Source organism: Vulpes vulpes, chromosome 14 (genome assembly GCF_048418805.1).
Source record: "Vulpes vulpes isolate BD-2025 chromosome 14, VulVul3, whole genome shotgun sequence".
In the NCBI taxonomy this organism is placed as follows: Eukaryota; Metazoa; Chordata; class Mammalia; order Carnivora; family Canidae; genus Vulpes; species Vulpes vulpes.
Genome location: NC_132793.1, coordinates 38,122,157 through 38,140,495, shown reverse-complemented (window position 1 = coordinate 38,140,495; position 18,339 = coordinate 38,122,157). Strand labels below are relative to the sequence as shown.

Below are 18,339 nucleotides of genomic sequence, written 5' to 3'. Positions count from 1 at the left end.
GAGGAAACAATCTAGGGTTTTTCACCATTGATGCCTCATAAAGATATGCCATTATGGCCTCTTAAGGGAAGGTGGGAAAATGTTCCATGTTGTCCAAACTTTCTGGCTTCTGGCTCAGAGATTTAGATTTTGTACCTATATGGAAATGGGCAGCCAGCTTTTTAGTGAGATAAATGCTCTCAGGGCAAGATACAGTGATTCTAACATATTCTGTGGGATCAGAGAAGACTTTCTAGTAGGTAATGATCTTCATATTCAATAATATATATATATACACACATATATATATATATATATATATTTTTTTTTAGAAATTAAGTATTTAAACTTCTCTGCCAAAGTGAGAGGCCAATCTTTTAATCACACAGAGCCATTTCTTTGTGAGCACAAACTCAGACCTGAAACACAAGCTCAGCAGTCTATGTGTCCCTGAGAGGGAACTGCTTAGAATTCAAGGTCTGGTTTGGGGAAGAATTGCCTTCTTTTGCAGCACTGTCTTGCTCTTCCTCTGCACCTGTGAGTCTTCCTGCCTCTGCATGGGTGTATTTTCACCCCACCCCATTCCTTTGAGCACCAGTGAGGTTTCTTCAGGAGCAGTCAACACCTTCCAAAGGTCATTGCCCTCTAATCTCGGGTAAGCCTCCCACAGCATTTTCGCTATACCAGAAAATGAAACTGGACTAGATATTGCAAAAACAGGAGCATTGCAAGAGGACATATCTTTATCCATCTGTATATGTAACTTGTCATTTGGTCTACTCACTATCTTTATTTTTTTTCCCTGACACAAATGGCTAGATGTGAGAGTGAAACTTGGGCCATAAGGACACAATTGTTTTGGGGGGGTGGGGTGGGGGTATAGGAGGGTTGAACAAAAATCTAAAAATGCAGCCACAAAAATGTCTTTGTTTCTACTACAATATGACAGTCTTTCTTTTTCCACCTTTAATCTCCTAGGATACTTTATAATTTTCCAAGTGTTAAATGTATTTCTATCCAGCTTTTCTGGATGAGTCATTAGAAAGTCAGAAAATTTAAGTGGACAAATTGGGAATTCCACCTAGTTCTAAAAAAAGAAAACAGTGTTCTTTTCAACCATACTACAGGGTTAGGTGTTTATAAGAAAGTGAAGAAAACATATCCACAGCCAATTGTGAAAAATATTGCCAGGTTTAGAAGTCTATTCCTTCTTATTTGATTTAACTACCTGCTCATTCAGTAGGAAATAGAACCATGGATTTGTAAGAGAGAAAAAATCATTATCAAGCACCAGTTATTAATTTTTGCCTACATTGACACTTATACTTCTGTTCTCAACTAATTAATTTTGTGTCATTATTTCCTTTTGGGAAATACCTATTTTTCCTATCAGGGATGAGCTCAGAGTAATAATACAATATGTTTATATTTTTTTCTTTGTTGGAAAGGGTAATGTATCATAAACAGTTCTTTGAAGTATGAAAAGCACAAAGTCAAGATGGCTAAATTTAATTCTATTAAGAAATTAGAGGGAGATTTGAATAAAAATGGCAGACTAAGAGCTTGCAAGTATTTGACCACTCATCTAAAAGTCCTCTGAAATGACAAAAGATGTTTAAGAAACAAAATAAATTTATAAATGTCTAGAAAGACAATTGAGAGTATTACTACTGAATCAGAAATATTGAGGGATCACAAAAGATGGAATACAAATAAAATCTGATCAATGGAGAAGTGAAACCATAGAAAACCATAATTCTCATTCATTTGGGGAATATAAATAATAGTGAAAGGGAATAGAAGGGAAGGGAGAAGAAATGGGTAGGAAATATCAGAAAGGGAGACAGAACATGAAGACTCCTAACTCTGGGAAATGAACTAGGGGTGGTGGAAGGGGAGGAGGTCGGGGGGTGGGGGTGAATGGGTGACGGGCACTGAGGGGGGCACTTGACGGGATGAGCAGTCGGTGTTATTCTGTATGTTGGCAAATTGAACACCAATAAAAAATAAATGTATTATTAAAAAAAAATAGTTCTAAAACATTTCCTGAGAAGACTGGTGTGGATATTCCCTACAGTTAGGGGAATTTAAAGATAAGAGTCAATAACCATACAAAGTTGATAGGGTGATTAAATGGGAAGCTATATCTCTCTGTCCTCTTTTTATTGGGTTAATAAGTAAGAAGCAGTTGTACTGTCCACAGGACAAATCACCTTGCTAGGCACCAGGAACTGAATGAAAGCAATGCCCCAATGTGGAGAGAGGGGGAGTCCACACTGCAAAAACACAAGCTACTGGTCCTGGCAATTCCTTCCGTTTCCCTTCTTCAATCTCTCAAGACAGGTGAACACATAAGAAAATAAGGATTCTTAAGTAAAAAAAGAAATGAGCATAAAACCAAGTCTCAGTGCTATTTAAGGAAAACTAGCATAAGAGGCACCAGATTCAACAAGCAGAAGAACTAACATCTAATGAAAAGATTTACTAGGAATCCCTGGGTGGCGCAGCGGTTTGGTGCCTGCCTTTGGCCCAGGGCGCGATCCTGGAGACCCGGGGTCGAATCCCACATCGGGCTCCCGGTGCATGGAGCCTGCTTCTCCCTCTGCCTATGTCTCTGCTTCTCTCTCTCTCTCTCTGTGACTATCATAAAATAAAAAACAAACAAACAAACATGTGTCCATATAACCAATTGCTTTAAAAAAAAGACTTAATAGAGCAAACAGAAAAAGAATTTAAAATATATTCATCTTTTGGGACACACAACAGAACAATGCATCCCTTAAGAAGATAAACAGTTCAAAAGTATAAGGAACACAGCTGAAAGGCAGATTAATAAGCAAGACTAGTAAATTTACTGTTTCCCAGGCCATAATGAGAAAAGATAGAGAAAAAAATATGAAGGAAGTTAAGAGATATGTAAAACCGATTCAGAAGATCCAATATCTCCCTAATAGGAGTTACAAGATTGAAAGAAAGGAGAATAAGAAGAAGTGCAAGAGGAGGTAAATAAGGTAAAAAAAGATGGAGGAGGAAAGGCAGGGGGAAATTCCAGAAAGGAAGAAAGATTTGAATCTAAGGTATAAATGATCTCGCGGGTACTGGTTAAATTTCATGTCTCCAGGGATAAAGAGAAAAACTCAAATGCTTTCAGGGAAGGAAGAAAGGCAGTTTACATACAAGAGAATAAGAAATTGATTGCTTTTAGACTTCTGTAGGTGACAGTTTAAAAAGATTATGAAGGAAAGTTATTTTGAACTTAGAATCCTGTACTTTGCCAAACCAACAATCAAATGAGAAAGCCATATAAGAACATTCTTATATATGTAAGGAGCCACAAGCTTAACTCCCACAGACCTTTTCTGTAATAATTGAGCAAGTACCTTAATAAAACAAACAATGAAATAACTAAGGAGGAAGATGAGATGCCAGGAAAAGTAGTGAGTAAAGAAACTAATGGACTATGGTTAGCCCAAGTAGTTTTGTGTACAAGGTATAAAGAAACAGAACCTAAAAATTAATAAATAAATTATACCCTGGAAAATGTTTATGCAAGAGAAAAAATGTCATTAAATTCTCCTGGAAGACTCTCATCACTGAGAAACTGTATCTAATTCTATACGTATATGTTAACATTAAAAGAGAACCATTAAAAAGAAAGCCGGGAGAAATACTACGTACAATTTCCTAACAGTGACAAGGAGAAAAAAATGTAGAACAAGGAAAATTCAATCAAATGTATCAAAGATATGAAAGGAAAAGTATTTAAAATTAAAAAAAAGAAAATGTAAGAATAAATGTTAAATATAAAGATGGCAGGAATTAAGAAACACATGAGTAATTAAAGTATTAGGTTTACCCATAAGGAGTTGCCAGTTTATTTTTGACCTACAAAAACAGCAATTTCACATGACTCAAGAAAGTAATTGTTCATAGCTTATGTTATTTTATTAAAACACAGAAGCTTTCACATTTGATTTTAAATAAATCTATATGCTGCTTATGTAAGGGCTACATTTTCTGAAGTGATGAAGACTGAAAGAGATGGCTGTTGAAGAAAAAGCAGATGTATATTCACATCAGACATGACAGAGTGCAAGGTAAAGCATGATAAAAGGAACAAATCCACCAAAAACTGTAAAAGCCATGACTCATGTATCTGACAGTTACACTGAAATATATAAGAAAAAGAAAAACAAATCCATAATCACAGTGGAAGACATTAACACACATTTATCAGAAATGATAAGTTTGAGAAGAGAAAAAATAAGTAAGTCTAGAGGATTCAAATTACATAATTAGCAAGTTTGTTCTAATACACTTAAAATTCTGCAGTTTTTCATGGCACACATGGAAAATTACAAGAAATTTCAATCCAATCCAACAAACTGAGAAGCTGTGTGTGGCAACTAAGGAGAAGTATTCATTAAGGTGGTAGCATTTGGAGTTAAAAATGAAAATAGCTTTCCTATATGCTATCCATAACTAATTAGATATGGGATAGAGAAAAAAGATAATATTTAAATATTATAAGAAAGTATAAAGAAACAGAACCTAAAAATTCTTCAAATTCATCAAAAACTCATACCCAAACAATGACTGTAAGAGGAAATATAAGACCTTAGAATAAAGAAAATTATAAAATTTTATTAAAGGACATGAGAAATACTGAAATAAGTGAAGAGACATAACATGTTTCTAAATGAGAAGACTAAATATTATTAAGATGTCAAATTTTCCAAAGTTAACCTCTGCCTATAGATTTAATAATATATTACCAATTAAAATGGCAACAGTCTCTTAAAAAAATTCAATACCTAACAAGCTAATTATAAAGTATACACAGAGAAAAAAGCTTTAAGAATTACTTAAAAACTTACAAATTTACCTAAAAAATAGATAAATAGATCAATAATTCAAATCAGTGGGGGGATCCCTGGGTGGCTCAGCAGTTTAGTGCCTTTGGCCCAGGGCGTGATCCTGGAGACCCGGGATAGAGTCCCACGTCGGGCTCCCTGCATGGAGCCTGCTTCTCCCTCTGCCTGTGTCTCTGCCTCTCTCTCTCTCTCTCTCTCTCTCTCTCTCTCTGTGTCTCTCATTAATAAATAAAATCTTAAAAAAATTCAAATCAGTGGGTAAAAAATATTCCATTAATGATATTGAGACCATTTAAAACTCTCTTTTAAAAAAGAAAGTCCTCCTCACATGAAAAGATACTCAACATCACTCATCATCAGGCAACTACAAATCAAAACCACAATGAGATACCACATCACATCATCTGTCAGAATGGCCAAAATTAACAAATCAGGAAACAACAGATGTTGGCCAGGATGTAGGAAAAGGGGAACCCTCTTACACTGTTGGTAAGAATGCAAACTAGGGCAGCCACTCTGGCAAACAGTATGGAGGTTCCTCAGAAAGTTAAAAATAGAGCAACCTTATGACCCAGCAATTGCACTGCTAGGTATTTACCCAAGAGATACAAAAACACTGATTTGAAGGAGCACCCCAATGTTTATAGCAGCATTATGAACAATAGCCAAATTATGGAAAGAGCACAAATATTCATTGACTGATGAATGGATAAAGAAGATGTGGTACACACACAGACACACATGGACATTACTCAGCCATCAAAAAGAACGAAATCTTGCCATTTGCAATGATGTGGATGGAGCTAGAGTGTATTATGTAAATAATACAATCAGAGAAAGACAAATATAATACAATTCACTATATGTGGAATTTAAGAAACAAAATGGATTAACAATAGGAGAAGGGAAAAAAAAGAGAAAGGAGGCAAACCATAAGAGACTCTGAACTAGAGAATAAAGTTAAGGTTGCCGAAGGGGGAGATGGGTGGGGGAGGGGCTAAATGGGTGAGGAGTATTAAGAAGAGCACTTGTTTTGAGGACTGAATATTATATGAAAGTCATTAATCACTAAATTCTACTCCTGTAACCAATATTACACTCTATGTTAACTAGGATTTAAATTAAAACTTTTTAAAAAGTCCTCATACCTCACACAGCACATAGAAATAAGTTCTAGGTAAATTATGGGTTAATGTATAAATGCATCACAGATCATAAAAGTACTGAATGAAATTGTAGGAAAATGTGTTTTATCTTTAAGATGAAAAAAATGCCTTCCTAAACATAATGAACCCTCCCTCCCCAAAGAGCAAAAACTAACAACAACAAAGAAAACCCAAAGATGTCTGATACGTATGGCTTAAAAATTAAAAATTTAAGTATGGCTAAATAGAACATAGAGAAAATTAAAAGCTACAAAACAGAATTATAAAATTATTTAATAGACAAATTATTCATATATGAATATATAGAAAAAGTTCATCTAAATCAGTGAGAAGAAATGATTTAATAAAATCATGAGAAAGGGATATGAATAGGCGATTCAAGAAGAGTGGGTATAAAGCACTAGTAATCATATATAAAGAAGCCCAGTCTCACTGTTAATCAGGAAAATACAAATGAAGACAAGAACAAAAAATGTTTACCTATCAGACTAGCAAAAGTAAAAAATGCATTGATCATATCAACATATCAAGTGCTGGTGAGGAAGTAAGCTCTCCTAGGTACGGCTGACTGGAGTCTAGCTGGGCAAGCTTTTTTGAAAGGCAATTTGCCAATCTCTCAGAAGTTAAAATATACATTCCTTGAACCCAGAAAGCCACTTCTAGGAATTATCCTCGAATAAATACATATGCTGTTCATTGAAGAATTATTTGAAATAATAAAATAATAAAAATTGGTAATATAAATAATCATATATACGCATTATGGAATACCATCATGCAAGTATTTCAAGGAATGAGGTAATCTTGGACTGACATGTAAAGATCTTCAAACATAAGTGACAAAAAAGTAAGTCACACAACAGTGTGTATGATACAATCCCATTTATGTTAAGGAAAGGACAAAATCAGTGCAAATGAGCCTATATGTAATTAAGCGCACAAAAAAGGACAATTTTGCTCATTATTTCTGTAACAAAAGGGAAAGGAAACAAAAGACACAGGTTTGAGGAGGGGCTCTTCATTAGGACTTGTCATAACCCACTCATTTCACACATTGGCTTAGTAATACTTGGTGTACATAGCAAAGCTCTACCTTATCAAAATCAATCAACTCTGCCTGACTACTATTTGTAGATTCTTTCTTGCAAAGGGAAGTAAAGGAATTAAAAAATGATTTAACGAACATTTTAATGACACAGCAGAAGTTTTGTATGTGTAACATGTATATATATGCATTTATTTGGATGTTCAGATACACACATCCAAATAAATATTGACCTGAGTATTCACTGTGTGGAGGCTGTGATCTGATTTTACTGATGATCTTATTTCACAAAATATTTCTAGAGCTATGATTTTAGAGTTGTCGTTCCAATCTATGGCATACGCTTCTTTGCTAGAAACAATCATAGAAAATATTCAGCCCTTGTGAGGCTATATTTGCTTTTTAGAAGCAGCCAGAAGGTATTTGGAATGGAGCCTAGTTGGGGGGATTGGGGATTTCACTGGCCATCAATTCCTGCTGCATTCAAAGCTATTGATTTAGTGAAATTTAATTCAAGGAAGTGAGGGAGTGGACCATTTGTATACACAGGAAAGTTGGAGGAGCATTGTTCTAAACGTTGGTTTCTAAGTTTCTGCATATGAGAATCACCTGGGAAGCTTTTATGAACCCCACCAAGGATGTACCACAAACCAATTAAATTTGAATTTGGGGTGTGAGCCCAGTATTAGCTTTTAAGGCTTCTCAGGTGATTCCAATATGCAGCCAAGGCTGAGAACCCTTGGTCTAATATTACCATCACACAAGCTGCTGGCTAATTTGTTAAATTCCCAGGGAAACTCCAATGAAAGCTCTCTGAGTTTGGACTCGCCCAGGTCCAAACAGGAAGACCAGTGCTCAGGCCATCTGTTTGCTTTGGACAAAACTCAGATCCAGTGACCTTAATGGAACCCACCCTTCGAAATACTCAGAAGTAATGAGTACTCTCTGGGTGAATCCTGCTATCATTATCAGGATGCAAAATATGGATGCAAAAGGACAATTTTTAATTCATGCAAACATTTGAAGATTTCTCTTAAAATTCTTTACAGTTACAACTTGCTGAACACTCTTTGTTTCATGTGGGAGTAAAAATCTCTGGGGATGGGCCAGAAATGTCTGAGATGTACTTGTATGGGTGCTACAGGGACTCTCCGGATCTAGTATGAACATGGAATTGTACTGAAATGTTTTATAAAAGGCTGGTGCCATGTGGAGCAGATCTTGCTGAACCTGTTATCAAACCATATGGATTGAGAAATGGGGCTAGGCTTGAAGTTTTTCCAAGTCTCTGATGATGCTTGACATTCATTTAATGATTATATTTGCTGACATTCTCTTCTGGATTTTGCCAAGTTAAGCCATTGCATCACTGAGAAAGTGATTTATCTAGAGGTATTTAATGAATTTCAGTTCATTGCTGAAGTGGCCTTTGATTTTAAAAAAAGGATATATGTGTCTCCAAAATTAAGAGTTAAAAGGAGAATTTAAGCAAGAATATTTAAACCTTGTACCTGTCTGTATTGTCCCATTCCTAGTCAGTGTCTTCTGATCCTTAGTGGAGTCTGTTTGAGGTGCCAGTTCTCCTGGACCTGTGATTTGTTTTTTAGCTCTTCTGGAGGAAGATTTTGATTTTTTTTCTTTTCAGTTAGTTTATACTAAGTGAATCAGTAATCCTAAGTGAATCAGTAATCAAGTGATTTAGATAAGAAGATTTTCAAAGCCTTTATGTTTTGGAGACAGTTTCAGGGTTTTGGGGCTAGAAATCAAAGAGAAGAACACAAAAAGATTCTAAATTTGGGGCAAAAATTTAGTCTGAATGGATGGTTTGGTATGAGAGGAGTCATCTCGGGGAGAAAATAGGGAAACTGGATTAATAAATTCTTGTATTTAATTAAAACAGGAAATAAATGAGGAAAGTGACATGTCAATTAGCTTGATTGTAGCAATCATTTTGTTATGTATATTTTTATCAAAATATGCTGTACACCTTATATATACATAACATATATACATACATTCTATTTAAAATAAAAAGAACACACATAGAGTAGAAGAGTGTAATCAGAATCAGACATCTCTTTATGATCTTTTTGAAAAACATTATTGCTATTCTCCACCACCACCTCATGGATATGCTTTTTTCCTGGTGTCATTTCGCTCTTGGCTAGCTTATGGGACAATTCATTCTGCTCTCTCAGTCACCAGCTTTTAGAATAGATTATAATGCTCATTTCTGCTAAAAGAACCAAGAGTCACTGGAAAGCGGTGTGTTTCCAGCAAGATACTTCAAGATGTGCCTCGGGTAGCTTATTAACACAAAACAAGGGTACTTCTCAGAAGTACAGGGTTGGGGGAAATAGTAAAAGGCTAACGGTCAGCCTGAATATAGGGTTTCTAGTGACCAAGTCCCATCAAAAAGAATACAATGACGGCAGCTATTGCAATTTGTTACTCTGAACAGCTATAAATGTCTAAAGGGGCTCAAAAGGAAGGGACACATAATAAAAAGTGTGCCATGTGAAAGGTATATCCACCAAGGTAACTCAATTGACTGATGGTCTCTACCTCACAGAGATCCAACAGGAGGAAAATCATTTATTTTGTAAAACAAACAAACAAACGAACAAAAAAAAAAAAACCCAGAGCATTGATTTATTTGATGCACTGTCTTCCTCCTGGGAGGTGGTTTGAGCAGTTCTTGCACCCATAGTGACAGGTTTTGCAATCAAGGCTGCTCATGCTTAAAGTATCCCATTGTTCGGGTCTAGGCACCCCTTCCCTCAAGTGCTGGGAGTGTAGGAGGCAGACAGCTTGCTGAAGGGAGCTGCCTGGCTTGGGATCTCCCTCTAGGGTGGTTGTTCCCATTTATCATCACAGAAGGCTCCAAAACCCTGCCCTCTGTGAGGAATGCTTCTGAAGGGCCCTCCTGTCCAGAGCTCCCTGTGGGATCCACTGAGACCTTGGCTGGGACTACATCACAATTTACCTGGTCTCATTTTGCTCCCTTCGCTTCCTCACAGGTGTATGGATGTTGCTTCCAGGAGCACACTGCAAAAATCTTTCTGCCCTCACACCTCCATCTCAGAGTCTGCTTCCTATATATAATTATGTTCCGCTTGAAATATAAGAAATGCTTAAAAAAAAAAGTGACTAGCCCTGCTAGGTTGCTAGAACAAAAATATTGGCACAGAGGAGAAAATAGATGGCAAAGCTGAAGGCTAAGCCTGCCAAGGGATGCCACACCTGAGAAATTTACATTTGACTCACCCTCTGTCCCAGTACATATACTGAAATGTGCTGATCTATTATGCACCAGTTACCTACACCTGGGGAACAGGCAGATTGGTGATAACAGCTTCTAGAGCAGACTGGCTGGTGTCAGGGAGGAGCTGTGGGGATCCTCATGAGAATGGCCAAGAAGAACTTGCTTTTCTAATCCCAGTCTCGCATTTCATCATCGGCTCCTACTAGACTCAACTGTTTCTAGATCCTTTGCCATTTAAGGACCTGTACATCCTCAAAACTGTATGTGCGTATATATTTTTGCTATATAAAACCTTGCCATTGTGATGGGCATGCCACTACCATTCTCATGTCTGGCCAAAGAAGTTGGGTTACCCTGGTTTCTTCCCTTTATCTAATTTTCTCTACACACAGTCACCAAGACTTGTTGATTCTATCTCCTAAATATCTCTATAATTCCCTTTTCTTCATTCCATCTATCTTTTCCCCAGTTTAAGTACAAATATCTCTTAAACTATTTTAGGGCCTTTTAATTTGTCACATTGCTTCTAGTTTTGCATTAGAATTCCATCTCTTACATCTATTAAATTCTCTAAAGGTTTTCATTCTCTTCTCTCCCTTCCTTTTTTTTTCTATAGATCTTCCTTGGGAGATCTCATCTACTTCTGTGGCTTTGATTAATGTTGATATGCTCAAAATATGCTGAAGATGCCACAATATCCATCTGAGACTTTTCTCCAGGGGTCTAGGCCTTTATATCTAATACTAGTTCTCAACCTGGCAAAAAGGAATTGACCATTTTCCTCTCCAACTGGATCTTCCTCCCCTATTCCCCATTTCAATGAATACCATAACCTTCTTCCCACTCAGATGCCCAAGGCATAGACCTGAATGTGGTCTTTGATTTGTCCATCTCCCTAATTCCCTAAGTCAAGTCAATCATCCTTATTAACTCCTTTAACATCTCTTGGCCTTATCTCTTATCACTATTCCTATTCCAACTACCCTAGTCTTACTCCAGATCTCATCTAGCTTTTTAAATTTATTTTATTTATTTTTTAAAAAATATTTTGTTTATTTATTCATGAGAGTCACACAGAGGGAGGTGGAGAGGAGGCAGAGGGAGAAGCAGGCTCCTTGTGGGGAGCCCCATTCAGGACTTGATCCCGGGACCCTGGGATCACGACCTGAGCCCAAGGCAGATGCTCAACCACTGAGCCACCCAAGTGCCCCTAGCTTTTTTGAATTTGAGCTGGATTTCTGCATCAGCCTCTTAACTGGTTTTTTGGTCTGTTCTGTCCTCCTGCAATCCTTTTTTTCATAGGCCAGTGAACATGGTCTTTCTAATCTGCAAATCTGCATTCCTCTGCCCGAATTCCTTTAATGCCTACCCATTGTCCTTATAATAAATATCTTTGGCTTATAAAAACCCATTATAGTCTGGTCTCTACTTGCCTCTCAAACAATCTTTCTCCCCACATACTCCCACTGTCACTCACAATAGTCTAGTCATTGGAATTTCTCAGTTCCTTGAATGTACAATGCTTTCTCTTACCTCTTTCACACCATGTTTTCTTTCCCTATGGTTCTTTGCTTAGATGTGTTCAAGGCTCCATCATGTGGAATGATCCATGCCCATAATTATCATAATATTTCAGAGCAATTTTTAGAAAAAAAGAATTTGGGGCATCATAAATCATATGAACTGATTTGGAAAACATGTTAGGAAAATACAGGTTCTTTGCAGATCTCTGAATATTTTCCAGGTTGTCCTGATAGCTCTATGTGAAAAGAGGATGCTGTAGACTTTTATGAGTTAACTATCAAAAGTATCAAGATAGTGGTTCTAAATTGAGGTTTTTTGCACTTCCTGACACATTTGACAATGTTTGGAGAAATGTTTGATTCTCATGTCATGTCAAATGTTAAGGTTAAAAACCTTACAGTGCAAACAGGGCAGTCTTCCACATCAAAGAATTATCCAATCCAAAATGTCATTGGTACCAAAGTTGAGAAACCATGACCTAAATGAAAATAAAATTTCATATTCCACTCAGGCACACTTTTCTATTTTAGGATAGAACATAAATAATACTCATCTTGCAACAAGAAGACCAGAGTATAGTCCTAGCCAAAAGTCTCTGCTCTTATATTTTGATTTATTCATCTTTAAAATGGCATTTTAATACTTGTCTCATGGAACTGTTATGAAAATTAAATATGATAATGTATTAGAAAACTCTTAGTTCAGTGTCTGGCAAGTAGTAGTTGCTCAATAAAATGTTTATTAAAAAAATAAGTCTGACACATGGGGGATGGGGCTTATGGGGTGGAGATGAATAGATTTTACCCTGAATGGTCTCAGTGCCTCACTCTTTTTAGGTCTGTACATGCATCACCACTTCTGAGAACACTTAAGAAAAGAATATGCATTGACAAAGATCCAAGGAGGTACACATACATACTTTTTGTTCTTCTCGTTCTACAGCTGCGTTACACTTTTCTATTCCCCAGCTCCTCAAAAAGTCTCTGAGATAGCCAAATAGAGTTCCAAGTCCATATCCCAAGTAAGTGAAAACCATAACATGAAGGGGTGCTTCTTCAAAGGATTCAGCAATTGGCTTATCGTAAAAATGTGGCTTCCCATTTTGCTGAAAACACAAAAGAAAATAGAAGGTTAGTTCTCTTCCATTATGATAAAATACATACTTAAAATTTTGGACTTTCAAACTTTTAACTTTTAAAGAACATAAAAAAGTGCTTAGAGAAAGGTAGAAAGTGATCATGAAGATGGTAATCAGAAAGGTACATTTTATTTTACAATCCCCTCCAAAATAATTGATTTTGGCAAAAATTCTCACAGGTGCTAAATCCATTAAGTGAAAAGTTAATGAGAAATACATTTTTTTGCAAGATGCCAACGTACCACCCCATATGTTACTCCCTAATAACAAATCTGAGGTTACTACTTTGGGTGATCAAATTCCATCACCAATGTTGGAACAAGAGCATCCGTGCTCTTATCATGATGTAATATTCAATATACTAATGACCTGAACTTAGTCAAGTTTTTATATCTAACTTCCATTTCACAAGAAACATCAGGATAAGGGAATGTGGCAGATGACTTTATGAGGAAACAATCAGATAATCCACAATGTGCACAACAAAGGAAATTATCAACGAAATGAAAAAGCAACTGATGGAATGGGAGAAAATATCTGCCAACCAAATATATGATAAGGGGCTAGTATCTAAAATAAAGAACTCATACAACTAAAAAACCCTCATATAACCTGATTTAAAAATGGTGTTATTCTGTATGTTGGCAAATTGAACACTAATAAAAAATAAATTTATTATTAAAAAAATAATAAAAAAATAAAAATTAGCAATGTCCTGAATAGACATTTTCCCAAAGAAGACCTACAAATGGCCAACAGGTGTATGAAAAGGTATTCAACATCATTAATCATCAGGGAAATGCAATGAGAAACCACAATGAGATACCACCTCACACCTATTAAGGTATGGGTACTATCAAAAAGGCAAAAGATAAAAAATGTGGATGAGGATGTAGAGTAAAAGGCAACCCTGTACACTGTTGGTGAGAATGTAAATTGGTACAACCATCATGAAAATGTACAACCCATTGAGGTTTCTCAAAAATTAAAAAAAAAAATAATTGAACCACCACACGATCCAGCAATCCTACTTCTGGATATATACCCATAGGAAATGAAATCAGTGTCTTGAAGAGATATCTGCACCTCCAGGTTCATTGTATCCTTATTCATAATAACCAAGATATAGAAATAATCTAAGTGTCTGTAGATGGATGAACGAATAAAGAATATAAAATATTGTAGAATATTATTTGGCCACACAAAAGAAGGAAATCTGGTATTTGCAACAGCATAGATAAATATGGACTACATTATGCTAAATGAAATATGCCAGGCACAAAAAGACAAATACTACATGATCTCATTCATATGTAGAATCTAAAAAAAGCTCAACTCACAGAAACAGAGGGTAGAATGGTAGTTACCAAGGTCAGCAAGTAGAGGAAATAGGGAGATGTTGGCCAAAGTATGTAAGTGTTTGGTTATAAGATGAGTAAATTCTGGGACTACATCATGGTTACTACAGTCAATAATACTGTATAGTATATTTGAAATTTGATAAGACATATATCTAAAGTGTTCTCACCATACACAGAAAATGATAACTTGTGATGGATATATTAATTAGCTTGGCTGTGGTAATAATTTCACAATGTTTACATATATCAAATAGCATTGCATGTCTTGAATATATACATTTTTATTTCTTAATTATACCTCAATAAAGCTGGACAAAAGAAAAAAAAAGAATAAAGGGTAGGTGGTAGAGGGGACTTAAAAGATACAACTTAATGCAGTGTGTGTTTTTTCATGGATCCTGTTTTTTTGTTGATGTACAAACTGTGTTAAAAAATACATATTTTGAACAACTGCATAAATCCAAATGTGGACTGGATATGTATCTTATTAAGAATTATTGTTAATTTTGTTAGGAGTGATGGCAGTACTACAATTATGAGGGGAAATACTTCAGGGCATGCTGAGGTATTAGGGTAATTAAATGTTATGACATCTATAATTTTCTTTCAAATGGTCCATCAAAAATTAAATATACATATATGAAGCAATTTTGGGAAAATGTTAATAATGGTTGAGTCTATGGGTCACCTGGGTGACTCAGTCGCTTAAATGTCTGACTCTTGATTTTGGCTCCGGTCATGATCACAGGGTCATGAGATGGAGCCCCATGTCAGGCTCCGAACTGACAGTAGAGCCTGGTTAAGATTCTCTATCCCTTAGCCCCTCCCCCAACTCGCATATGTGTGTGTGCTCTCTCTCTCTCTCTCTCTCAAAAAAGAAAAATAACCCTTGAGTCTAGGTGAAGTTTATATGAATGTTTCTCTCTCTCTCTCTCTTTTTAAATTCATGACAGACACACAGAGAGAGGCAGAGACACAGGCAGAGGGAGAAGCAGGCTCCATGCAGGGAGCCCAACGTGGGTCTCCGGGATCAGTCCCTGGGCTGAAGGTGGCGCTAAACCTCTGAGCCACCCAGGCTGTCCTATATGAATGTTTCTTACATTATTTTTTCACTTTTGCATGTGTTTGAAATTTTTTATAACAAAGTTACAGGAAGTATTTCTTTCTTTATATTAGGTGTCAACATTCCAGTGGAAGGTAACTTTTAGAGCCAGACCATTTTGATTCCTGTTTAATTGATTTCACATAGTAGCATAATGAATATTGGTTCAGTGGACTAGTGAGTAAATTATTCCTAAGGATAAAATTTAATTAAGTCTTGGGATCCCTGGGTGGCGCAGCGATTTGGCGCCTGCCTTTGGCCCAGGGCGTGATCCTGGAGACCCAGGATCGAATCCCACATCAGGCTCCCGGTGCATGGAGCCTGCTTCTCCCTCTGCCTATGTCTCTGCCTCTCTCTCTCTCTCTCTCTCTCTCTCTCTCTGTGTGTGTGTGACCATAATAAATAATAAATTAAAAAAATTTAATTAAGTCTTTAATAAGTATTTATAAATTCATTATTTCACTCAGCAAACATAATGCAATGCACAGATTCTGCATTTCTCAGTGAGAAGTGTTTTGACCACAATTTATAACTTTTAGTGATTTAAAGGAAATTGTCAAATATCTACTAATATTTAATGCATTAATTTAATTTACACATATATATTTAGAATGATATATAAAATCATGTCAATTAGAGTTGTGTTTTTACTACAACACAGTTTTTGAGAACATGTCACCTTCCTTTCCTCTATGTTGTCAGAGCTGCAATATTTTGGAAATCTCTATGTGACTTAATCACTGGAAGTTTTATCCCAAGCCACAAAATATATGACAATAAAAAAAAAAATACATCTGTAGGTGAGTATTTCTTTTGTCTACATAACTGGTTTTTAAATTATTTTTTAAAAAGCCTTTTTAGGGATCCCTGGGTGGCGCAGAGGTTTGGCGCCTGCCTTTGGCCCAGGGCGCGATCCTGGAGACTCGGGATCGAATCCCACATCAGGCTCCCGGTGCGTGGAGCCTGCTTCTCCCTCTGCCTGTGTTTCTGCCTCTCTCTCTCTCTCTCTCTGTGACTATCATAAATAAATAAAAATTAAAAAAAAAAATAAAAAAATAAAAAGCCTTTTTATAATGGCATTGAACACTTGAATTATTAAGTCAAAACCCCATGAGATATTATTAAATTTAATAAAATTTAATTTTAATAAAAATTCCTTGCCTCCTTATTTATGCATACCATCAGGTTACTTCTCTAGATACTCTGAACTAATGTGAATGGATGTTACTCTTGTCTCATATGACTTCCTCCAACATTACCTGGTGGTCTCAAATAATGAAAGTGAGAGAGCATTGGTTAATATCAGGTCTTGAATGAGAGGTTATAACCAATACCTCATATTTGGGATTATAGGGCATTCAATATGTGCCTACAGTGAGCTGCCTATGTGTTTGATTCTGGGGCTCAAAGATGAACAAAACAGACTGAGTCCCATCCTGATTTCTTGACCTATTTCCTACTATGTCCTCACACCTGTCCTGTAGGTCTGATGGACACCTGATCTTACTATTCTAGTGCCAGCTTTGGCTCCTTTCCTTGGCTTTGTTCTGTGCTTAATCTTTGGACTGCATCTGTGTCCTGCATTCCAAGTGACCTCCTGACCCTATTAGGAACCATCTCCTGGCTCCTTCCACATCATGGGGACACATCATTGAGTTCCTTCTTTCCTCTATTTGTCAGATTCCAGAAAAAGGGACTGAGATCTTCATGAAGGAAGATTTGATGAATTTTTATGAATGGTTAGGTACAAGATCAAGGATGAGAAAAATGGAGTATCTGGGATGCCAGTGTGGCTTGGTGGCTGGGCGTCTGCCTTTGGCTCAGGGTGTGATCCCAGGGTCCTGGGATCAATGAGGCTTGGTTTGAGCCATGGTTGAAGGTGAATGTGATAAAGGGCAAATTATAAAGAGAGTATAACAGTAGGTTTGAGACAGAATTTGGGGACCCACGGCTTTTAAGGGCACCATAGAGGAAGAAGAGTGAGTGAAAGGGGCCCAATACAGGTGACTTCTGGAAACATGATTAACGGCTTTGGTTGACTTAGAAGATGGCTAAGTTATGTAGCCACATGTAAAGGGATAAACTTCTAGGACAACCTGTGAAGGGTAGGAGAATATTTTCCTTTTCAGGAGGCCTTAAATCCATTTCTGAGCTCTATATGTGGCCAAATCAAGCAGCACATTTCCCCTGAAATCCATGGGAACTTTCTGCTTGAATTGGCTCTGAGATAAACCTGCACTGCAGAACAGTCTACCTAGATGCAAATAACACTCACAGTTGAGTGCACAGCCTTGGCTTGTATAACTAGGGTTTTTTTTTTTTTTTTTTTTTTTTTGCCCCTGTGACTTATTCTTGAAGAAAGTTATAACACAAAGGAGAAATTTTCAACAACGTCCATCAGTTCAAACCAATATCTACTTTCTCTCACATACCTTGATTTATTTATTTTCATTTAATTTAATATTATTTTATTTGGCAGAGAGAAAATGAGATACCTTGATGGAGAATAAAGTTATCTGGAAATACATAGGTCTTTCTTAACAGTTGGATAGTGATTCATTTACTACATCCCTTTATTTAAAATTAAAATCCATCATACTCCTTGGGAAAGAATTCTCAATCTGGGGTTGGATAGTTATTCTGAAATATGAGATTTTTGTCTTTTTAAAGTAAATGAAGCATTAAAATCTTGCTTAATAAGTTTGCTGAAAAAAAAAAAGAAGTTTGCTGGCCAAAGACTGACATAGCATGGTAATCCATGATGTACTTTCTTTCTCTGTTCTACCTTTTCTTTCACAGCCCTGAAAATAAACAGATCCTGAGCAACCTAGCCTACAGTGCCTGCTCAATTGCAACACTGTGACACTCTGAGGTTTGTTCACTTC

The 18,339-nt window shown here is 36.5% G+C and overlaps 1 protein-coding gene and 1 long non-coding RNA gene across 7 annotated transcripts in view; one reads left to right on the top strand and one right to left on the bottom strand.

Moving 5' to 3' along the window:
- Positions 1–18,339, top strand: part of LOC112922752 (uncharacterized) — a 217,799-nt gene that overhangs the window by 140,814 nt on the left and 58,646 nt on the right. For 4 of the 5 annotated variants that reach the window (XR_011996976.1, XR_011996978.1, XR_003235513.2 and 1 more), the window contains 2 exons: positions 16,157–16,254; positions 18,254–18,326. This is a non-coding gene — a long non-coding RNA (uncharacterized lncRNA). The remainder of the gene's footprint in view (positions 1–16,156; positions 16,255–18,253; positions 18,327–18,339) is intronic. The other variant, XR_011996977.1, reaches the window with a different exon arrangement.
- The window catches only part of SPTLC3 (serine palmitoyltransferase long chain base subunit 3), a 148,929-nt gene that overhangs the window by 93,496 nt on the left and 37,094 nt on the right, over positions 1–18,339 (bottom strand). For both annotated transcript variants that reach the window (XM_026002406.2, XM_072736404.1), the window contains exon 2: positions 12,773–12,958. In XM_026002406.2, the coding sequence (XP_025858191.1) occupies positions 12,773–12,958 (186 nt within the window). The remainder of the gene's footprint in view (positions 1–12,772; positions 12,959–18,339) is intronic.